Source organism: Pelmatolapia mariae, linkage group LG22, assembly GCF_036321145.2.
Source record: "Pelmatolapia mariae isolate MD_Pm_ZW linkage group LG22, Pm_UMD_F_2, whole genome shotgun sequence".
In the NCBI taxonomy this organism is placed as follows: Eukaryota; Metazoa; Chordata; class Actinopteri; order Cichliformes; family Cichlidae; genus Pelmatolapia; species Pelmatolapia mariae.
Window position 1 is genome coordinate 25078419 of NC_086245.2, and position 24725 is coordinate 25103143.

General features: G+C 41.5%; 1 protein-coding gene across 1 annotated transcript in view; it reads left to right on the plus strand.

Annotated features, from left to right (window-relative positions):
* The window catches only part of trit1 (tRNA isopentenyltransferase 1), a 39672-nt gene that overhangs the window by 10624 nt on the left and 4323 nt on the right, over positions 1-24725 (plus strand). Inside the window, exons 2-8 of the mRNA XM_065469868.1 lie at positions 7353-7493; positions 11292-11390; positions 11777-11934; positions 12450-12592; positions 12718-12829; positions 16219-16331; positions 16490-16567. Of these exons, the coding sequence (XP_065325940.1) occupies positions 7353-7493; positions 11292-11390; positions 11777-11934; positions 12450-12592; positions 12718-12829; positions 16219-16331; positions 16490-16567 (844 nt within the window). The remainder of the gene's footprint in view (positions 1-7352; positions 7494-11291; positions 11391-11776; positions 11935-12449; positions 12593-12717; positions 12830-16218; positions 16332-16489; positions 16568-24725) is intronic.

Below are 24725 nucleotides of genomic sequence, written 5' to 3' on the forward strand. Positions count from 1 at the left end.
TCTTCATGTTCGTGCCCATTTGTTAGAGCCTTAACTTCATTTCAGGAGATGAGGTTTGAGATGAGGAGGAAGAGGATGACGTTTTATCCAGATGCTGGTTGTGCTCTCTCAGGTTTTCACTTCTTTGGTGAAAGATGATAAAACATAGCTATGATCTTTCATAAACTGAATGTGAAGCTGCAGATACAAATTTGTACCATGGTGGTACATAGTATGTCATACATAGTATGTCATGCCTTGTGTGACATACTTTGTATGTGGCCACTCTCTACATAAAACACGATTGGTGGAACAGTGATGTCCATCTTGCCCACTGTATTCAATAAGGCAGGCAACATGACGGCTTCCACAAACTGGGGCTCACTCCTGAGTATTTAAATGGATCAATTCTTTATATTTATGAGTAATTACAGAAGCAGGGTTTGATGTCCAGTGCTGCACATTGCTTTTTGATTGCTCTCACTTGCCAGTCAGCAGTCTGGAGTGTTTTCATGTAAGCTTTTAGTGTTGTTTTATGCTTGCCTCAAACTTCAAGTGAGGTGCTTCAAAAAAAAAAAAAAGTGAGCGGAGTCGAGCCATGCCGCACAGTGAAAATGAGACTTTTTAACTACCAACATGGGCTTTATCCATCATTTGCTCCTAAATGGACTCATCTAATTTAGATTAATTCCTGCCACAGAAACAAATTCAGTGGATCGGAGTGGTGTGTTCCTGGGAAATTTGGAAAATGTCTATATTTTCATTTTTCCGGCAGCTATCATTACAGAGTGAAATTCTGAGAACACATTATTGAAATGCCAATACTTTAAAGTCATTACATCGGTCCAACAGTAGTTTGAAAGGCCTGTTTCATTTCCCTTGACCCTTTTCTTGCTCTTTGAGTCTTATTTTGTGTCTCACCGAGTAATTGTGTGTGTTTCTTTATTCTTTCTTCACCCTTCTCTGTCTTCTTTTTGCCCTCTTTCATTTGCCCGTGCGCCTCCCCTTTGCCTTTATGTGGCAGAGGAACAGCTGTCTCGTGCAGGGCATAAGGTTGGCCAGGCAGTCCGGCTGCAGGCTCCGCAGAGCTCGAACACTGAGCTCATTGTCTCACATACAAGCTCGCACACACACTCCCCTGTCCTACTCACACACAAGCCACATGCTCACATCCATTTAAAAGTGAGGCAGGAAGGAGTAGGCAGCTGAACCCACATTAGCTGGGTTTCCATTGAAGTGCATCAGCGTAAATTATGACATCTGAAATTGGAAAAAGCTGAAAGTGAGGAGTGCAATATGTGAAGCATTTCATCAGCAACTTCTCAGAAAATGCCCTTTACAGTGTGTGCACGTTTGTGTGTGTGTGATGCGGGGTGATCTAACACGTTTAGACTGGGACGGTTTGGAGTAAAAATCACAGAGATCTCTTTATAAGTAGCTGTAAAGTGTGCATGTGGGCGTTTCTATGAAGATGCTGGACTTGAGTATAAAACTGCAAAGAGGATTTTCTGGTGTGGTCTTCAGCTGGTGGGAGATGTGACCAGCATTAGCTGTAGGCAAACAATTTGCTCACCTCGAATCTATATTTTACTTTACCTTTCGTCAGCCTTTTGTCTCTCTAACAGCGGCCTCTCCTTTTCTCTCTCCAAGCCAGCTGATAGAGGAATTTTTTTCTCCCCCATCATTTCAGATGCTTACTTAAAGAAGACGCCCGATTGTGCTAGTCACCCAATCTCAATTTTATTGTGACATCTTCTTCCAGTTTCCTCCAGAAGACGTGTAAACACGATTAGGCGTGTTGATTTTTATCTTTGATTCCTTTATGACTCTGAGCTTGAGCATCGCTCCAATTTGTAGCTCATTTCCACCGCCCCAACTGGAAGTCTTAATTTATTTCTGATTTTATTTCCTCTCATTTGCAGCTCCCCCTCGAATTGTTTTCCCTCTCTTCATATCTTCCATTCAAGCGGTTCTTTTTTCTCGTTTACACTTCTACACGTCTGCCGGCTCTTGCTCTCTGGGTCTCTTTGTCCTCCTTAAAGCAAAATTAGAATAATCAGATTTTTTTGAATGGATGGATGGCAGAAACTCACTTCATATATATGATAGAGAGCCTGTGATGTTAGTGAAAGCAGGGGGGGATGCTAAATAGACCATACAGAGCTGTTTCAAAGTTGTATTTGGTTTTTTCACCATGTGACTAACAAAGTTGTGTTAATATGCTAGGTGGGGCGGCTCAAAATGAGACACACAGCCATCCCTGTATGTCTTTCTCTATAATTCTATCTACTATACACACAGAGAAATACCAGCTGTCTCTCTGAGCATCTATCTGTCTTTCTTTCACCATTCATGCTGCCATCCTTCTAACCATCATCCTGTCTCCTCTCGGTACAATCTGTGTGAGTGTGTTTGTCAGAGACAGAGCAGGAGGGCTGCTGGTAGATAATGTGTGCAAATTTGTCAGGGAGCATCCTGTTCTCTGTAACAAGTACACAGCACTGTTCTGTCTCCTCTTCTGCTCGTTCATCTCCTTTCATCTCTCTAAAGCAGTTGTCCTTCCAAAAAAAGAGAAACCCCTTTAAATCTTCATCCTCCTTGATTCGCTCTTCATATCCTTCATCCATCTATCCATCCATCCTTCCATCCGTTCTTGTATCCAACTCTCGCTTGGCTGAGGGTGGTGTCGTGCAGAGAAGCCGTAAATAATTTATCTGCCTTGGTTGTTCTGCCCTGCACTGCTCCCCTCTTTTGGATGAAGAACATTTTGAGAGGTACACGCAATCCACACAGGCTCTGACAGAGGATTTGATCAATAGCCTGCACAGCTCTATTGATTAACACGTGTAGTATATGTCAAGTTATAAACAGTTGTATTTTGTTGCTGACTTTGAATGCTACAGGAATACAAAAAGATGCTTAGTAGCAATGTCAGGCAGGTTTCAAGAGGATGTGGGCAAGGCGTGCACCACAAAATACTTCCTAAAAAGAAAAACAACTTTGAGATATTACAAAACAGCAATCTTTGGTTTGTGCTGACTTAATCATTCTGAGCTTAATCTGACTGGGTGAAAATCACAATATAAGACGAGTAGATTTGGAATATTTTACCCCAAATTAATGCAAAACGATTGGAAGCATCACCGTGCAATAAGCTAGTTATTGAGACACGCTCATGAATACATCTTACAGATGCAGTTAAATGGAAACAAAAACAGCCCCAAAACTCTAAAAATTGCAAAGGTAAGGAAGTTAGAACGTAGTTGTTTCACTTCCTTATTTCTACCTTATTTAATGAGTGTGTCCAGTTACAAGAACTCGAGAACATTTGTAATGTGTAGGGTTTTTTTTTTAACTTGTTTACACTTTGCCTGATTCTTGCTTGGTTCCCTCTGGTGTGCAAACTGTGGCTTGCCAACACTCAAAATTTGAATTGGGGGTGTTTCTCCCATCTCTTCTTTACTTTTTAAATTTTGGTTTATCGATTGTTATAAATGCAGACACTGATACATCAGAAAACAGCTAATATTGTCTCACCAATAAATTGGAGTGGTTACCAAGTTTTGGACCAACATGTTAGAAAACACTCTCAACTATCAAGTGAAGGAATAGCTTTGGGAAAAATGGTATTCCAACCCCATAGCAGATTTCCAAAGACTTTAAGATGTGGTTGCCTAACACACATTGCAGATGTTCAGATACTCAGAGTTGGCTTTGCCTTTACGTTGCCACACGTTGGTATACTAGTAGTGGTGTATATGTCTGCTAATGATAAACAGTACATATATGGCAAACAAGCTTTCACGTAAGACAGAAGCAGTGGTGGCTAATATCATTCCTCCCACACACTACCACCACTTTATCATATAAATACAGCCCTGAGGCCATGTCTTCTGCACAGCATCTGTGTGTAGTCTACTGTCATCCGTTCAGAGTATGTGATTGTGGCTCAGAAAGTGAATCCCCCTGAAGATGCCAGGAAAACTTTGTGAAACCCTTTCAAGTCAAAAATTACCAGTAGACCTAAATCCTGTCCACATAAAACCAGAAGTCTGAGTTCAAAAAATATATATAAATAAAATCTTGGTGAAACACACTATTATTCAGTATTTCAGCATAGGAAAATGCAGCCTTTAATCAAAGCAGACAGCCAGCTATTAAGACTAAAGCACCCTACCAAATGGACACACAAGTGTTATTTGTTTAGCATGAATGGACAAATGGATAAAGTCACTCTTTACGTTCACTTGGGAGCAGTTTTTTCCTGCCATGAAAAATGATGAACGTTACAAGACAAAAGATTCGCTGTTGAACGAGTGTCGGACGTTTTATGAGTAGAATGTTTATTCAGCGAATCGGGAGGTGATAGACTGGGTAGTACGAAAAGACGAGACAGCTCAGAAGTATAGGAAATAGGTAACAGATATAATCACTTCAATGGCAAATTATTTGATTGGTCATTTTTTTTTTATAAATCTCATATGTCAGTGTCCTTTATTTGGGTTTGGGTCATTATTTTGTAACATTTTTACATTTTATTTTTCTCCTTTTCTGTCTTATAAGAAAGTCAGAGCTATGGATGAATTTATTTGTATACAAAGACATATAGTATATATAGTTTATCTGATACTTATGTGAAAAGTCAACGTATCTTTCAAGAGTTCATCAATCATCCATACACTAGCCTATGCATTCTTTATTCCTTTTTCTTCTCTTTCCCCTCTGCTTTAGAGGGAATATCTGCCCTGATCACCCCAAGTTTACCTTCCAGTGGCAGTCAAAGAGTACTGTTTGTCCCACCAAGCACTCCTGAATGCAATTTGTGGTCCATCTGCGTTCAGGTTTTTGTTGAGACAGCATGCAGAGAGGGGTTTTCACCCTCCACAAACGTGCTCCCGTGTAGTCGTCCAAAATTCCAAAAAATCGTCAAAGATCAAAAATGAAAAGCAAAAACTGGGCAGCGTTAGCGTTTAACACCTTGGCCCTCAAGACGACCTCCAAGGAGACAACCACACTAGGGGTTAAGTACCTGGGACTTCAGGTTATGTCAGTTGTTTTGGAGCTCAAGAAACTCCTTGGATAATAAGAGGTTAAACATCTTCTCTAACCTGAAGGTTGCTCTCTTTTCAAGGACTCAGACTACCATGACCTAGATGACTGAGAACCTAAACAGACATTAGCTCAATTGGAAACCCATTAAAATGTCATTTTTAACCGTGTCTGGGCTTGCAGCACAGTCAGCCAGGACAGGACAAATTTCCTTCACTTGAAGTAATTCCCCAAGAAAACTTTAAAATGTTAAATACTATTAGACCTGACAACTCTCTAAGGAACAACAAACCAAACTGCATCGTTCAGGAGCTCTAACTCTGCTGAACGATAAATATCATGAGTCACCTTTCTTTCAGGTCATTTTATGACTTGATCCGCTTGTAATCATCTCTTGATCTTTTGTCTCTTTTTTGTGTCTAATTATTACCGAGCTTATTGATACGCTTCAATTTCCCTCCCACTTGTGCAATGGATGAATTCAAGTTTCTTTTTTTCCCTATTCTATGATCCAGAAAATATTAGATATTATGTCATCAAATGACTTCTGTAACTGAACTGTAATTGCAAATGGGGGAAAAAATTGGTTTGTACAAACAAATGTGAAGGTGAACATATTCAGTGCAAATTAAAAACATCTCAGTTCATGTAAAAAGTAACTGCAGATGGAGTGCACATGAACACCGAAAGGAAGCGCATCAGCTTTTGATGTGTGTGATCATCTCAGACATTTTAATGCTGGAGAAAACGACTTTGAAGTTTAAAAGGCTGAACACGGCTTCTAACGAGAGAAGCCTAGCAAGAAATGTGCTCTGTATCCCAAGATATCCCTTTCTAAAACTCTCAACTCTGTTCGAGTGTGAAAATCATGACGGACAACTGTGTGACACCCAGCTGTCACATTCCAAGAGGGAGCTCCATCGCTGTGTGATGTAAAGCTGACGGGAGATGCGTGTCATAATTTGCAGGGATGGCCAGAGCAATTTGACATGGAAGACGGACAGCACTCATCCTTCCTTTTCCTTAATAGCCCTGTGACCAGCTTCTGACATTGAAAGACACGCACAGTCTCATACTAGCCCAGATTTCAATCCCCTACCCTATTTGTTTTATAGAAGCTATTTTTACTGTGTTGCCCTGGGTTTTATAATTTCTCAGATTGAGAACATTCAATAAACTTGCGTTCTTACAGAACATTAATATAGCCTGAAATGCTGTTTTCAGCATGCTCTATGTAACTTTGTTTTTACATAACACACCCTTTTATTGTAAATGTCTGAATAGATTGTAAAGTAACTTAAAAAAAAGAAAAAAAGAAAAAGAAACCTTTCCAGACTCTCACAGTGACTTCTGAAACACTGTGGACTAATTTCTGTGGGAGACACTTGGGCTGAATGTGGTATTTTCAGTGCTTTGCCTCATTGCCTTTCTCCTGCTCCTTAAGTCAGCTGTGACCAATGCTAGCAAATGTTAGCTTTGAAATGGAGTCCACTAATTGCCAACTGGTACCCAATGCAGACCATAACACAAACTCCAAATTAGGAGAAGACACCCCCCCCAAACACTTATGCGTCATGTAGTATTTTGCTAATTATGTTAGCGGACAAGCAGGCTAAAGTTAGCCAGCTAGTTGCTGCATTGGTTATCAAGCAATTTCTTAGCATTAGAAGTTATTACCTAGGGATTTTAAACAGAATACTACTCAGTAATTACGTGAAACTATTTGACCATATTCAAAAATTGTCTTTCACCCCAAGCTACCCTCAAATGTCTTTTTTTTGTACTAGGTCAGATATAAAATCTGAGTTATATTTATTGCTCAACAAGGATGCTGTCAGCTGGCTAGCTGTAACTTAGCTAGACAGCAAGTATCTGAAATGGGTACCTTCATGGAGAACAAAATTATGTTTTCCATCTAACGAATGTAGAAAAATTTGTCTTTTTATACAGTCATTGTCTCCAACAATGAAAGTAAACTTGGTCGCAAAGTGGTATACAGCACTGATAGTAACCAAAGCTATTGCAAGGAGGTTTTTGGTACAACCCATTTCACTTAAGAACCTCCAGCAACCACTAGCCAACTGGTCAGGGAACACACATTTTTCCCTCAAGACCGGTGGTTGTATGTGCATGAGCAATGTGCACATGACGCTAAACAAGAAACCTCAATAATGCTAATAATGCTGCAATACTAATTACCTTCCAGGAATTTTAACTTCACCCTTTGAATTATCCTGTAATACCTCCTGTAATGGTTTCTATTTATTTTTATTTTATGTGGTCGTTTTTCCTGCCAGTTGATTCCTTTCTTTGTGTCCCTTCAGGTGTACCAGGGCCTGGACATTGTCACTAATAAGGTGACAGCTGAGGAGCGCAACCAATGCACACATCACATGATCGGCTTTGTGGACCCATTAGTGAGCACCTACACGGTGGTAGACTTCAGGAACAAAGCGGTGGCACTGATATCCTTTTTGGAGCCATGTGAAAGCATGGGAGCAGTGTTTTCCATAACACCTCTTACCACATGTTACAACAATGCCCCACCCCAATTATCAAGTAGTAACTGCAGAGAAAGAACTGACTTCACTCTTAGTAATTGATTTTTGTAAGTGTGTACGCATCCTTGTTTTGTCATTGTGTCTTGCTGCAGATGTTGCAGTGAAGATGAAAAGCGAGAGATCTCTAGAGACTGTATTTATAGAGGAGTCTCTGTGGTAAATCTACACACAGTCTGGGCAGTCACGCCCTCCTGCAGACACTGGCCGTCACACAGATGTGGAGAGAGGAGGCGATAACTAGAGAGAGGGTATTAATAGATCAGGATGGGGTGCACACGCACACACAGACACTCGCTTTTCTCTCTCTCTCTCTCACCCTCACCAGCGCAGCGAGGGGATGCGGTAGCTCCAAGAATAGGCTCAGTGCACCGCGAGCCTGCTGGTGGGAAAGAGGGAGAAACGGGAAGAGATGAATACAGATTAGTAGAGCTGGAGGATTTTAACTGAAAATCAGGAAAAAGAGGAAGGAGTGTGCAAGATAGTTAAGACGCCTAATGGGTGTAATGACTCTTCATCAGCCATCAAGCCTTCTCTCTACATGCCATTCACATAAACTCTCTCCTTCTGGACCTCCTCCTCTGTGCCTCTGTTTGCTCTCAGTTTTCCATCCCTCTTTCTGTTTTCTCCTCCCTTAATTTTCCTCGCTGTTTGCCGGCAGTCGCCCTCACTCCTCTGCAAGTGATGAGTGACGATGGCTGATGGGCCTTTATCTTGTTTGGTCGGGTATTTATTTAATCATCCCAGAGTGGAGAAAGTAGGCGACCAGAGGGAGGGAGGAGGGGAGAGAAGGCAAGGTGCAAGATGAGAGAAGATGCGACAGAAAAAGAGGGAGAAGGAATAAGGTGTGGCACACAGGCTCTGTCTGTGTGACCTGCAGGTATTTTTGAAAGGGGACCTGTTATGCTTTTCTGTTTTACAATTACAATTACAAAAGAGGTGGGACGAATTTAAATAAAAACAGAATGCAATGATCCTCTTCGCCTCAGTCCATTTTAAACGAGCTTTGCCCAGAGAAGATGATGATGGTGTTTCAGGATCATGTTAACATGTGGTTTCTTCTTTGCACGATGGAGCTTTAACCTGCAGTTGTGGATAGCACAGTGAGCTGTGTTCACAGTGACAGTGAGTCACTGAGCCTATGCAGTGATTTCCAGGACAGATTCATGCCGATTTTTAACGCAGTATCACCTGAAAGCCTGTAGATCACAGGCATCCAATGTATTTTATTTATTTAGTTTGGCCTTGACCCTTGCTCACAGAGACTTCTCCAGATTCTCATAATGTTTTGATGATTTTATGAATGGTAAATGAGATATACAATGTCACAATTTTACATTGAGGATTATTATTCTGGAATTATTCCACAATTTGTAAATGATCTCGTTACTTCCGCCTCTCTAAAACAGTCGTTTTACACCTAATCATATTACGGACCTGTTGCCAATTAAACTCATACGTTCCAAAATATTCCTCCAGCCTTTTGTTGCCCAAGTTAAAATGGTGGAAATTAAAGGAGACACTATAATTCTGATTAAGCTGAACTAAATTGCTAATATTAAGTTTACAACTCATCACAGCTTCTGACATTTGTTTCAAAGCAGTCTACTTTTTGGTCTTTAAAAAGTTTCAGGTTGCCCAGGTGGAAGAATTTTTATTGCTTATATTTTCTCCACAACACTCCGAAATACATTCAGCAGACCATAAATAGTCTGCCGAATCCTTAAGCCTGGGGTCAGGAGGTGTAATGGGTCATGAGAGGCCTACTGGGGTAAGAAAGACCAGAATCAAAGTTCTGCAACACAGATTTTAAATTCTTTTCTAGACATAACCATAGTTTTTGCTTTTTTTTTTCCTTATTGGAAAGCTCCACGTCTTTAGGCTGAGGACATTTATTCAAATGACACAGTACAAGTAGTTTAAAGCTGACATAACCAAATTTCACACTCCAGATGTCAGGAGAATCGTCCAGGCCTGGAGCGTGCAGGAGAGACGGGAAACATGAGCCCATTTGCTCTCTCTGAATTTACTGGACTATTACCTGCACTGTTCCTGCATGGGGGCAACTGGACATCAAATTGGGCACGACCTTTGTACTCAGGAGCTGACTGATTTAAGAGTATTTTGTGTTGAGCTAAGACACCAGATTGTTTGATTCTCACATAAACCTCCTCTGAGTAATGGCTACAAATGTTCAGAGTCAAAATAGCAACATGGATACAAGTCAGATTTTTATTCAGATTTGTTGTCAATTTTAACCATAAAAATTTGTGCTGTCAATAGATTAAAAAAATTAACTACTTATCGCACAATTTTCTGTAATTAATCGCAATTACTTGATCAATAGCCTGGCTGCAATTACATTTTTTCAACTTTATATTTAAGCTTGTAACTGACGTTTATGCAATATAATGAAGTAAATGCAGAAAAAACAGGATGTGTACTTAAATTCAAAGAGAATTTGAATAGTATTCTTCAATCTTTTAGCACAGGTTCTCTCCTGTGAAATACAACTTTTTAGAAAGTTTAAGTATTCACTAATATATAATATATATTAGTGCTCTCAAACAATTAGAATGTTTAATCAGATTCATCAAAGGGTTACTGTGGATTAATTTTGATTAATCACGATTAAATATCATTCATTTTTAGTCTACATTAATCGCATTTCATTTTGCATGAGCAAACAGACTCGAGAAAAAGGGAAAATATACGCACTTAACATGAATGTTCAAGATGTTCAATAAACATGTTAACAAAAAACTCTGTAAACATTTATCCTCTCTCTCTGTCACTCTTGGGGAGGCACTTCATGTCCTTGAAACGAGGAACCAAATCTATGTAAAGCTCGTGTTCTCAACTACATTAACAGGTCTGCAGTTTGTTGCAATCCACTTGGTAATTGTGTCAGTCAATATGTCCGAGGTAGACTTACTGAGGCCCCGATGCTCCGTGAGTGGTTTGTCGCAAGCTGGGTGACACGTTAGCCAAAGTGCTAGCAGCATCCCCGACTAACGTGTGCTTCGCGTCAATGTGATATTTTAAGCTGGAAGTGCTTCGGTGAAAAGAAAATTCCTTCTTGCACAATGTGCATAATACTTTATGTCGGTCGACTGTTCCGTCTTGTTAGTCTTTTAATACTCAAATTTCCCATCGAGGGGGCCAATCTGCGTTTATCATCTTCCATATTGAGCTGATTGGTTCAGCTGCCCGTCACTACCAGATCAACTGCCCATTTGCACATGTGCGAAGGTAACTCTACTTGAACAAATTTTGAGTCATTCTGCACTCCAGATGCGTTAATTGCGTTAAAAAATTTTTTTTTATCACGTTAATCGTGATGATGCCGTAATCTGTGATAACACCTTAATATTTGGCAGTACAAATAAAAATACAAACGAATTTACGTATCCATCCATTAAGTCCAATAATATTTGAGTGTTTTGAAATACTACTGATGCTGTTAACTTCAACAGTAGCATAAAGGGAAAACCCAGAATTCCTGAAATACTGGATCATAATGTAGTCATCACAGGTCTTAAAGTTTTCCATTAGGAATATGATGTATTCACTCTTTCTACCTCAATTAAACAATAATGATATTTTTAATTGCTTTAGATTGTACATGAATGCACAACAATGTCCTGGAATTGTTAAGCCATGCAAAATACGCTGGGATAAACTTCTTCCTTGACATGTTCCAACATAGATGGCATGCACAAGAGGAACAAACTGCCAATCATTGTTGGAGGAACAAACTATTACATTGAGTCTCTGCTGTGGAAAGTCCTGTTGGACACCGGTGTAAGTGTCATAGATGCTCAACTTGAATACACCGCTCTCTGTCCTTTCTGTCTTTTGTACTGTTAATCTCTTAAATGTATAAATGTCTTATTATCTTTACCCATTTTACTTGTGATAACAACATTAAGCCAGAGTGCTTAAGCTTTCACAGCTTGAAGATAATGTAATATTTTACTTTAGTTTCATTTCTTCATGCTGCATAGTCATTTACTGTTAATAAAACTGCCACGGGTGCTTTTTCTCATCTTAATCTCTGTTTTCATTGCACATTACTTCTGACCCTAGGCACCGCTCTAAACGGACCTTGTAATGTGTTAAAGATTTGGAAGCAGGAGCTTAATGGCAGTGTTCGAGGGCAGCTTTTGCAAATACAACTTGTCTCGCAGCAGGAGAACGAGGAGCCGGGGGACGGAGGGGATGGGTCTCCGAACAGGAAGCTCGAGCTCGAGAAACTGGGAGGAGCTGAGTTGCATAAACGACTGGCTGAGGTGGACCCCGATATGGCTGCCATGTTGCACCCAAATGACAAGCGCAAGATAGCCAGGTGATACAGCTGGTGAAGGGTAATCTGTCAGTTTTAGTGATGTGGATGTAGTTTTGGGGCATGTGTTGTGCTCCTTGATGTGTAGCATGCACTCTGGTCTCAGGTTAAGTTACCCAGTTCTTTAATATGAGCTGGTAAGGATGATCTTTTCCTCTTAACTTCAGCGCACAGCCACAAGTTTGGTTTCGATTTAAATCTCAACAGGTTGAGAGTTTTGGTGTGTTTGTTTTTAAAGCTCACTTTGAAAGTATCTTGGTGAGAAAAGGATTGAGAGATTGTTTGTTCTTCATAATTATTTGTATTTTTTCTTGCTTTATGTCTTCATTTTTCTGAAGGATATGCCCCTGGTGCAGCAATAATGAACATTCTCACCACTTTTAAATTGTACTCTTCATTTGACCGGATTGTTATGTAATTTCAGTTTACCCTCCCAGGCCTTATGAACAAGGAGTTCAATAAAACTTCATAGTACACATGGATTTCAAGTGTTTGATTTGAACTTAAAACTTACACAGGAGTCTGCAAATCCACAACGAGACGGGGATTCCACATAGCCGCTTGCTGGAGGAGCAGAGGGGGCAGGAAGGCGGTGATGGTCTTGGGGGGCCGCTAAGGTACAAAGACCCCTGCATCTTCTGGCTGCATGCTGACATGGAGGGTAAGGAGGGAGATTTGTAGATGTGCTCTTTGTGTGGGGGAATAAAACAAGCTTTGAAATGTGGAATGTGTCTTTATTTTCACGCTACATTTGTCATATCTACTTTTTTTTTCTGTGTCCTTCAGCTCTAGACAAGCGGCTGGATGCTCGTGTAGATGATATGTTGTCTGCAGGAGTGATACAGGAGCTTAGAGACTTCCATATCCGATACAATCGACAGAAAATCCAGGACAACAGGTAAGGAAATAAGATCCTGTTCATCCTGATGGTTTTTTTTTAGGTTATTTGTTTTTTTTGTCATGTCAAAGAACTATGCTAGAACTATTCTAGATAAAGCCCACAGTGTTTAGACTTCTGTTCATGTGGGACTAATATTACTCTAAGATGTCCAGTAATTATTAATAATAAGGGATAAGCCTATTTATATCTGACGCTACTAGGGGAGTCTAGTATTTTGTGCTAATTACTTTAGTGCCTCAAGAATTTTAATTCCATGCTGAAGATAACTCTATAATTGTATTCTTGGATTGTACTAGAACAATTTTGATGATTAACAGCTTAAAATAATCCTTTTTTATGCAGGCTTTGGATTGGTTCCTTTCTCACTTGCCCCCTTTTTCCTCTTTTGTGATTGGCTACCCCTCACAAACAGAAAGTTACAGATTGGTGGGGCTTCTGTTCCCACGGCTAGTGCTACAGATGTCCATAATCCTGAGATGACTATATTAATGATATCCGCTCTCATTGACATCATAATTCAATAACCATCTTCAATAAGTTAAACTCAGCTGGCCCCATATAAAAATATGTTTTCTTGAAATTAGGTTAAAACAACATTCTCTTTGTCAGAAACAATGCCAAGTTAACCTTGAATAAATTAAGGCATGCTGAAGATATTTTCCATCTGATACACAAAAATTCATGTGGACTAGACAGTAAAATTCTGGAGCGATCTGTTAATATTAGCGCAGGTTAGCTAGGTTTCAATGTAAACTAATTTGATGCTAACTTTAGCTGAGGCTTGTTGGGAGGTAGAAAACAAAATATGTTACCATATTTGGACAAGACGGTAAAATGGTAGAGCATGGGAGTCAACACTACAAGGGGTTGCTAGTTTACAGTATACTGTAAGTTAAAAGTTAGCTTACAGCTAGCACTGTTAAATCAATTAAGATGTTAATTTTGGCTAGGAGGGAAAAAAGGGAAATAAAATATGAAACTGAAAATTAAGAGTTGTCATTTTTTTAAGCCTTTCATGGTTTTCACCATTTTGTTTAGACCAGTACAGCTTGTGCATTATCAGCTAAGAGTAGTATTAGCTAGGTAGCTCACGGCTAGCTACGGGCTAGCCCCAGGCTATAAGTCAGAGCTAATAGAAAATTAGCATACTAAAGTTGGCCAAGTTATAAAAACATCAAATTTTAAGAACAGCAGTTTTTGACATTTGGCTTTATTTTGTTCTTTGGGGTTGTGCTTCTGTTTTTTGGGTTGTTGTTTTTTTTTTTTTTTTGCCTTTTAGTGTTCACAGGTAAAATCACTAACCTTGCTTAATTGACAAGACAGATTCTTCAGGGTTTATTTTTACGTTCAGAAACACTTTGTTTGGCAGCAACTATTCCCCTCTATCTCTACCAGGACATTTTTAGATTTAGCTCTAGCAGCTACCTACTCACCATATGCTGCAATACACAAGATAACCTGCATTTTATTTATTGTATTCAGTTTCCATATGGTATTCAGATTTTTTATATATTGTTTCCAAGTAGGCAGGTAAAAAACGATTCATACTATTCTGAGATTTAACATTCGTTGTCTTTATTTTGTATCTACATCACTACATTACATTTTTGTTAACTTTGTCTTTTTATGTCCTGTGTATGACATGAAATATGAAGACCAAAAAGAAAGAGAGATGTGAACACTGCTGTGTGTCTCTGTTGGTAGTCGATATTGATAGTGTATGATGGGGTGTGGCTGCAGGGAGTTGATGCACTGGTGGAACGTTGCCCAGGAACCTTCCGGTTCCCCTCCCTTTCGTTTATTTCATCACCCTATCTCACCTCCCTCGTCCTCCTCCCTGTCCCTCCATCTCTGCCACTATTGCCCTCTCAGCAATCTGATCATCCATGCACTTTACTCCCCCCCCCTCTCTCTGTCTGTCTGTCTTTCTCTGCTTTGCCCTCATGTCTCCATCCCCAGCTGGCTGCTGTGGCCAGACATCAAGGTCAGATCTCCACCCCCTTCCCTGCCTCCCTCTCTTCCTCTGTCTTTCTTTTCCTCCCTCCATTGACTCTACATTTCCTGTGCTCAGACGCTATTCTCAAATTTCTGTCTCTGCCCGTCTAGCCAGATTTATTTTTGTTATTTCCTCTCGTTGTTTCTCTTACAAGCCTAGAAATTAGGGACCTGAAATAATCCTTTTTATTCTAATATTTGCTGTGCAGTGTATTTGAGAAAGAGAATTAGATAAAAGCAATTGTGTTTGTGTGTGTGTGCGTTTTATTATAACGATATCTTATTTGCATTTCAATGTAGAAATCTGACCTGCAAAATAACAAGTAAAAAGGACACAAAGTGCAAAATGTTATTATTCAGTTATTAGCTCTGATGTCTTATCTGACCTAATGTGATACAAATATGGGAGGATACTCAGTTAAGCACTTCTTACATCTTCAGACATCAGCTAGTGAAGGTGAAAATACATTTGTTTCATACTTGGTAACTCCGTCATCACTTCGTATCAAGAATTTATCCTGCAGTGAAGCATAAAGCTCCACTAGTGATATTGTTTGCACCTCTTGATCATGTATTGAAGCTGGAGGGATGTCTCAGGGAATGTTTTCTATTTTCTATAGGATTTCTGATTATCACAAAAACAAGGTCATAAAAGTTTGACACGTCACTGTTTTGTTCAGATAGCAGGCACAAATTCATCCCCTCACACATTAGTAGCACTTGGCGATGGTGGGAATGAAGAACGCCCTTTTAACAAGAATCGGGCTCAAAGAGGAACGATTTCTAATGCTGACTGCAGTCACAAGAAGTTAGATTGTAGCGTTTGTTTACAAACAAGCAGCCTGAAGACAACAACCTGTGGAAGGCGGCCTATTTTGTACTGCTATACAAAAGCTAAAGTATTTCCGGTCAGTTTCAGGCTGCCTTGTCTAAATAAAGGAAAACTGGAAAATAATCAGATGAGAATTTGTGAGTATTTTACACAACGCAGATATTATCACAGCAGTTATTCTGCTATTGCTAGCACCTGGAAAAGCCTGATTTATCCTTGAACTGCCTGCAGTGCTCAAATTGGGGTGATGTGCTCTGACATTTACTAAAATGCTCCGTCTGACAAGTTCACCAGAGGGATTCTGCCCCAGCCTTGTGTCAGCCATGGTCACCATACTGGATTTTTAGTAGCCGTGGGTCCCTCCGTCTGCTCGTGTCATTCTGTCACTTTCTCTCTTGAAGGGCTTCACATCTGCTCGCTAAGAGTTTAGGAAGGGACAGAGAGATGGAGGAGGAAAGGATGAAATGAGTCACCAGCTAGTGTATAAATGTCAAGTTGAAGGCGGAAAGGTTTTATGTTGATGGATAATGTTTCCTCCTCTCCTCTCCTCTCCTCTCAGTCAAGACTATCAACATGGGATTTTCCAGTCGATCGGTTTTAAGGAGTTTCACGACTACCTGACTGCTCCGGAAAGCAGCACCCAGCAGGAGAAAGACTCGCTACGAGACAAAGGTTAGAGAAACACCTGATCAAAGTCACTCAGATGGAGTTGGATGCACTGGCTGGTGGACTGCTGATCAACCACAACAATCAGGGTTTTTTGTTTTTTTTTTAGTCCTCCCTTCATTTTGTGCTTCATCTAACGACCAGTTTGTTTTTCACTCACTCAGGTATAGAAGCTTTGAAGATTGCTACAAGGCGTTACGCCCGCAAACAGAATAAATGGGTCCGCAACCGCTTCCTCAGACGTGAGTACCATTCACCCATGCAGTGAGTGTGTGAGTCGGGTGTGGGGGGTGTATTGGTGCTGCAGACAGATCCTTAGCAATCAGCACTCTGTAACAAGATGAGGTTCGTGCACTCTATTAGAGACACAGTAAGCCTCTCAGCCCACCGTACTGTGTTCCTGGGTACAGAGATGGTGTGTGCGCGCGCCACCTTTTTAAAGCTTTTGTTTCAGTTATTGTTATTGGCCCTTCCAGGCAAACAGAGACATGTTTGCGACCTGTTTTAAAGTCTTTCGGCTCCTCGTCATACAGTTTTTGAACGTTTAGTAAGCTGAAAATTTATGGGACACAGCAGAGAAACTTCAGTAAATGTTAATTAATTCCACCTCAATTGCCGTTGTTGCCTGATTGGGATATTCGACTGATATGCTGGTATATTCATAACAATTTTAATGGAAAAAGGCAAAATTAATGTTAATGCTCATCCCAGTCTTCCCTCCCCAAGGAGCTGTTTTGTGGTTTCTTTCAAACAGCTGTAGAAAGGCTGACACCACTCTGACGTCTTTCACAAATAAATCACATGTAAGCATAACTAATCAACTCACTGTGTTCTGTTTTAAAAAACAAAAGCCTCGATGGAAACCATAAACTGTGGTTTCAGTTTCCTTATTTGGTGAAAATCTAAATCCAAGTTTTATTTTTGCAAAATGATTTTACGGTTTGAAAACATCCCATGTAGCTCAGCAGGGAAAACCACCGCATTCATTTAATCACTGGTACAAAGTTAGATTTGATTTTATGCAGCATGTGCGCACTACTGTGACGTAGTACATTGGATAATGTTTCAAGATCCATCCCCAGCACACACCTGCAGCTAAGACCTGTGAAAGCTTCAACCCCCCCGTGCTTCCAAATGCATAGAAATGAACTCCAGTGTTTGGTTACCTGCTAGAGCAGCTGCCACTGCAGAACGGACAAGACTGCCCACCGCAGCCAAAATCAACCTGCGATTTGAAAGTGGTGATTTGCCACCGTGAGTCAGTTTAAAGTGTAGAGAGTGCGTAAGAGCAGAGTGTGTAGTGCGTTTCTCTTCCCTTGAAAAGGAAACCTGGTCCCACCGGCAGCATGCCCTGCAGTAACCCTGCCTCCTAATCCTGTTAGGCCCAAGTGGCTTAAGGCCACGCCAGGCCCTAAACCTCAATACCCCTCTTTCTGAGCGCCTGCCTACCCGCTGCACACGCCATATGGACTACATCACATGTGTGCGCGCGTCTGTCTGTGTTGCTGCTATAATCATAGAAACATGCAGTAATCTGTCTAAGATTGTCTACTTGTGTGCACGCGTGTGCTTTTAAGTGTGTCCTGCCTTTAGACAATCCATATAACACTGCCCCCCCTTACACACACACACACACACACACACACACACACACACACACACACAGAAGACCCTGCTTAGACTGTGCTCTGTCTGCTGCATCAGGCCTGAAAGTGCAGGTGGCAGCAGATGAGATTAGCTCTCCTCAAAGACCTCAACCTCCCATCCAATGAAGTCTCAGAGGAAATACTTAATGTGGCGTTCTGTTTTGTTAGATTTGTGGATGTTATGATCAGAACTTTGTTAGTATTTTTTTTTTAAATTTATGGACCATGGTCGTTTTTACTCACCAGATTAGAGAAATATAAACCAGAGCGAGAACGGCGTCAATCAGGCAAACATCTCTTTGAGTCAGACCAAGAGTAGCTATAAAAAGTAGTCCCTTGGAAATATGTGCAGCAGTAGTCTACTGTAGCAGCTCCAGGGATTTACTGAGACCTGCATTTTTGCTTGCTTTATTTATTTATTGTTTTTGTTTCAAAGAGTTGAGTGTACAGGTTACAGCAGATAGCAAGAACTTTCTAAAGTTTTTAAAGTATAAAGATATTGGTCTCAATTTTAAGAGTGACTAGACAAACAGATATACTAAGAAAGTATCTTTGTTATGAGGATAAACCATCCCTGGCGTCCTGTTTCTTCTGGTAATAGCCACACAAACACATTTACCAGGAAGTCCGTTTGAAGAAACACATCAGTCATTTGAAGGATTTTTGCTGCGAATACCAAAACACTGCACAGTTAAGTTATCACAAGGAAGAATTTGAAGGACAGCTTTTTTTGACAGGCACCAGATAAATGGCTTGAAGAAGGCCTTCATGTTACTAGATAAGAATGTACAAGCTCATATTTAATTACCCAATGCACCAGCCTTGTAGGGTGGCTTTGCTGCAAAAGCTGAGTCACGAGGAACTGTGTTGCCGGATGACCTTGTCTGTTTGTGTGGTTCTGGAAACATGTTGTTCTTGCTGTTGACTCCATTGACGTTGTTTTTGTCAGTGTCTGTGCAGAGATGGTGGGTAAAGTGTTTCATGGTTACAGATCAGGACAGAATTATTAGCTTTAATAACGTGTCTTGTTAAACCCAGACCTATTTAAACAGAGCAAGACATTTTTAGAAAAACTTTTCCAATATCCAATCCCAGCCCAATCTTTCATGAAGACCAGATTTTATGGTCTTCTGGCATGGACCTTGGTCATCAGTTCATCCCAGATTCTTAATGGGATTCACGTAAGGGCTTTGTGCGGGTCAATCTGTTTGCTGTGGTCTTCTAGAAGTAGTTCTTCACCAGGAGCGTGAAGTGTCGGAAGACAAAGTGACGACCCAGATCCAATTTTGTTCCTGACTGCTTGAGGTTTTCTTTCAGAATCTTCATATATCCTTCTTCCTTCATGATTCCTTCCACTTTGGCGAGATTTACAGTTCCAGATGCACTGAAGCGTCCCCACTGCATAATACTCCCACCACCGTGTTTCACTAAGGGGGACGGTGTTCTTCAGGTTGAATGCCTTCTTTCTCTAAACATAAGCAGCGTCTCTGTGGCCAGAGAGTTCTAGTTTCGTCTCATCTGACCAAAGGATGTGCATCACTTCTTCTTTTTCTAAAGTCCAAAAATGCCAAAAAGTCTATTTTTGGCACGATGCTTTCTCAAGTGACAGTTCAAAGACATGCTGAAGTTTTTAGACTGTTTAAATTGTAAAATAACTCTTAGTTTTAACTTGATTTTACACACTTAGAGCATTACAAAGTTAAAGTGCATCAGCTTTTGTTTATAGCTGGAGTTTTTGTATCATTGGGATCCAGTCAATTCTCAGTGTCAGTAACTAGCAGAATACTGTTGGCTGTAGGGCAGCGGGGCGTTTATTGCAAAATCTGACCCAGTTTACTTTGAAAATAAATCAATCTACAGGCTGTTGGAGCCAACCAGGAGAGTTGGGGAAGGTCTGAGTTAGTCACATCTGCTCAGATAGTAAAAACACACATGTTAGATTCATTAAAGATTTGCCCAAGGACAGCCCTGTAATGCCTACCCCTGGTTGAGGGATGCCCTTAACCAAGGTTTTGCTCTCATCCACCTTTCTGTTCTGCATCATCTCCGTTGACCTCTCTGTCTTGCTCTGACTGCTGACCTCCTTTTCTCTTTCACCCGAGTCCCACACATGCCCGCACAGATGCCGGCAGGCCTCAGCTGAGCAGGCTAATCTCTTGAAGCGTTACAGAGCTGCTGGGAATGTGCCCCGACCACACAAACGCGGGCAACAGGGTCGCCGGGGTCCACGCAGACCAACCCAGGCATGCAGAAACTAGTGGGTCAAAGGGAAAGACAAATTGAAAACGACAGAGCCTCAGTCAGGCTAACAATGAAGTAGATTAAAGAAGCTAGAACATAATCTGAATGCTGACTTTATATGTAGATATACAGACAGAGAGGCTGAATCACAAGCCTCGAAGGCACAAGTTTAACCCAGTTTTACGGTTCACGTTTAGTAGCAAATGTCAGAGCGAGAGTTGGTGGGCGTTCAGTGCTTTAAATACTTCTCAGCAGGATACGTGGTTGTTGATGGACTCAGCTCTGGTTGCTGTGAGGATTTAAGCACCAGGTCAGCCAGCTTAGAAGAAATCAAGCTTAATTTGACTTGCCTTTATTTGGGGCTGTGTGTGGGTGTACACCTATAGTGTGTGCGTGGCGAGGGGGGTGGACTTAATTAGTCGATTTAATTACCCTTAAACTACATAGTAATCTGAGGTTATATTCATTTTATCTGGTGCTGAATCTAATGCAGATGAGGCAGCTCCCTCTGTTTAGTAAAACTCCCATAAGGCAGGCATACAAGTGCAAACAGCACCTGTAACCAGGTTACGCAGGTGTAGTTTGACCGAGGCCTCGTGAGCGTTAAGTAACAGGGGGATAGGTGTCTTTCAGTCCCAGGAGTAAATGAGTGAGTGAAGGATGGATGGAGGGCGACTGAGAGGAATGGCACATGGACGGCTGGGTTGGTTAAAGAAGGGAGAGTAATTTGATCCAGCTGAGGCAACAGGTGTGGGGTGAGTTTACACCCTTGTCCACTAGCAAGTGTGAAACCCTCATGAACTCTTTCTCTCTCTCTCACACACGCACACGCACACACACACACACACACACACACACACACACATAAATAAATGCAATCTCATACCATGGATAAAAACAAGACGGTGTTGTTGTTGCCAAAGAGACCTCTCTGTGACCTCCGCTCAGCAGACGGGCAGGATATGTTTAGGCGGAAACGTCAAACGCTGATGAGAAATCTAAAATCTTATTTTGCTGAGGTGAGGTGGGGAAGAGATGGTGTATTAAGAAAAAGACTCTCTACTCCTCAGAACAAATATAGCTGGCTTGTCATAGAGTATTCAACCGCTACGCGTCATCTTTATCGCCGCAGTGGCTCATAAAAATGCCACAGGGTACATGTGAATCAGGAGAGACAGTCATTCATTACAAAACACATCTGCCATTGTGAAAAACACAGAGTGACTTACAGTTGTGTCTGTAAGTATTTGGACATTGACAGGTTTTTGGGGGGGTTTTTTGTAATTTTGCCTCCTTTATGGGATTTAATGGTTTATGAATTCCGTCCATTTTTATTCACAGTCCCATTTTCTGAGCCTCAAAACTATGTGGGCAGTTCACTGTCTATGTCTGGGCTGTCCAGCTCCAGGCCTCAAGGGTCGGTGTCCTGCAGGTTTTACATGTGTCCTTGATCCAACACAGCTGGTTTAAATGGCTAAATGACCTCCTCAACATGTCCTGAAGTTCTCCAGAGGCCTGGTAATGAACTGATCATTTGATTCAGGTGTGCTGACCCAGGGTGATATCTAAAACCTGCAGGTAACCAGCTCTTGAGGCTTGGACTTCCCCACTCCTGGTCTATGAACTGTGAGAGCAGTAATGCTGACCCAAAATAGTTTGCCCATTAAAAAAAAATAAGTAGGTGAAGGATGCTAAAGTCCTCCATATAAACAATTGGTGCCACTTGTTGTTTTTTTCCACTTACGAGAAGTTGATCTCTTGTTTATGCAAAGTCCAGGAACTGCTAGCCTGCACTCTTAGCTTATCTTCACACTTCACAGCTAATTAAAGCAAAGCGACTTCCGCTGCACTTTTCGTTTAATGCGGCAGCTTCTCTTGCACACTTTAATTTCTGTGGAGTGTGAGGCTGCTGTTTGCTGTTGAGCGATGTGTCAAAGATCTTCTAGGAAGATCTAACTGCATTTACAGATTGGCTTGTCACGCTTCTCCTCTCTTCTCTTTGAAACGCACTACTGTACTTTACACTTTGACTCGGAGGTGTGTCCAGTGTTGGTGAACGGCCTGAATGAGTCGGTGTAGTTTGATGATCAGTTTCAGCTTTGTGAATCTACATGACGTGTTCATCCTGCTGCAGGCTTTAATTCTTATGGTAGTTACAGCCAGAATATCAACCAAAAATCCAAAAAAAAAAACACATTACGTAAAAGTTATAAATTGATTTGTGTGTCACTGAGTGGAAAAAATCCCCAAGCAAAACACGACTCAGTATTTGGTGTTTTTGGTGACTGTGGTCCCAACTGCCTGCAGATCATTAACAAGCTTCTCCCGTGTAGTGTTGGGCTGATCCACCATGTTTCTCATGATCATCTGTAACTGATTGATCGATATGATTGTAGTCAGTCTGTGGTAGCCGGAAATGTGGGGATCTAATACTTCTTTAGAGAATGTTTATCTCTTTAAGAGTGTGCAAGGGATCAAATAAGCTGTATTAATCACCAGTATACTGCGCTCTCATTGGTAGCTGTTTCAACTGCTCACCTTGAGGCTGAGAAAAAGTTTTTCTCACAATCTGCAAGCTTTTCATCATTAATAGATTATGTTCTGCTCCTACTTTCTGTGATCTGAGGTTATCATGTCACTGTGAATCCTCCCTGTGTGAGGGTGCAGCTTAATGTATAGAGAGCTTAGATTTTAGATTCCCTCATTCCACAAAAAATCCCCAGAAACAAAGTCCACTTTTTACAGATCCTTACCTCCCAAAGGAAACTTGAACCAGCCGTACTCAACCTGCTTCAGAAATTCGATCACAAACAACAGTTAAACGACGGAGGTGAGTGAGACGAGAAGTGGAAGAGGAACTTTAGGAAAGGGGAAGGAGGCTGTTGAGTCAATAGCGGCAGCTGCGGTGTTCCAGTGTGGATGGCAGCCAAAGAAGCACAGCTGGGCCAGGGGACATCGCGCTGAGGCTGGTAGCGGAGCTTTTATAGCAAAGCACACACAGCCGCACATCCTCACTCAGCAAACACAAGGACAACACAGCAAATGACTTCTCGCCCGCTTGTTGCAACAGGTGGACGACTGTTTCAACACGCGCGCACACACCCGGCGCTGGCAGGCAGCTGCCCAGCGACAGATTCTGCTCCTTATTGTTGGCAAGGCCATCTCCCCTGTGCACTCGAAAGGCAGCGCTCACGCTTTGTGTTTTCTCCGAGTGTGCGTGCGCGCGCCCACGCCGACCACCCCGTCCTTTGTCCCTTCGGCATTTCTTATCAACTCTCATTCGAGATGTTGCGGATTAGAGGGGTTAAATTTCACCAGATCCCAAACGAGAATTGTTGTGGAGCATCTGGCAACCCACCGTACAGTATCTCCCCTTTTATTTACCACCGCTCCACTCTGCCCAGGGGGGAGGTTAGTGACTGCAGAAGGGAATTGTAGGAGGGTGCTGAGAGAGATAAAAACACAAAGTAAGGAAACAGATAGTGTCAACAGGAGGGCACAGAATGCCCACTGCTGAGGTGAAGTAAATATTAGAGAACCTGAAGGCGAGATCGCCAACTCTGCATCTGGTGCGGGTACGCCAGGTGACACTTGCTGCCGCCGCCACCTGCCTGGTATTGTGCCGCCAACACAAAAGACTTACCTCCACACTCACACGCAGGAACCATGCAAATGGAATCAGAGGCTTTGATTAACAGTAACTGCTGTTTGACAACACACAGACAAGCCCGACTGAGTTGAGGACAAAGTTTTGAGGATAAGTGGTGCACACAGATAAGAGGAGGGGGAAAAACACATGCTGTGAAGCCAAATGATGCAGGTGCAAGGTGAGATTCTGCTATTAAGGAGCCTTTTGTTTGTTTTTGCATTTGAACCTTGTGTCAGATTAATTTAAGCACAGCTGGTCTCAGCATGAAAGAATAAAATATGTCACGTGTTTAAATGGCTGACTGCAGATTAAGCCTACAATATGCAAATTTCACCCAGTGGCAGTTGAACTGCAGTTTGTACCAAGAGTGAAATGTAAGTGTAGAGCTGCCGGGTGTGGCTGTGTGGGGACTCATTGTTCCCACACACACACACACACACACACACAGCCACACACACACACACACAGCCGCAGTCAGTCCTCTGACAAAGTCAACACTGTTAGTTATACAGTCATACAGTCAGGACTCTGTGTCTCTCTGTGATAATGGAGGCCCAGACGGCTCCCAGTGGAGTTCAGTCTATAGGATGTCTGCTGCCCTCAAATCCACAGTTGACTTTGTGTAGAAAGGATTAAGACATAATTGAGTTGGCAAACAGCGCTTTATAGGTTAATGGGATTCGTTTACCTGAGAGTGTGAGCTTAACACACATATATTCTAATCAGACGGTGCCAATTTAAATCTCCTTTGAGTTACCAAAGTTGGAAAACCAGAACAACCCCAGATTCACACGTTCTGTAGATTATCCAGTTTGCCTAGTTTAGAATGAGTTTTTCTAACCTCTAACTAACTGGGAACATAAT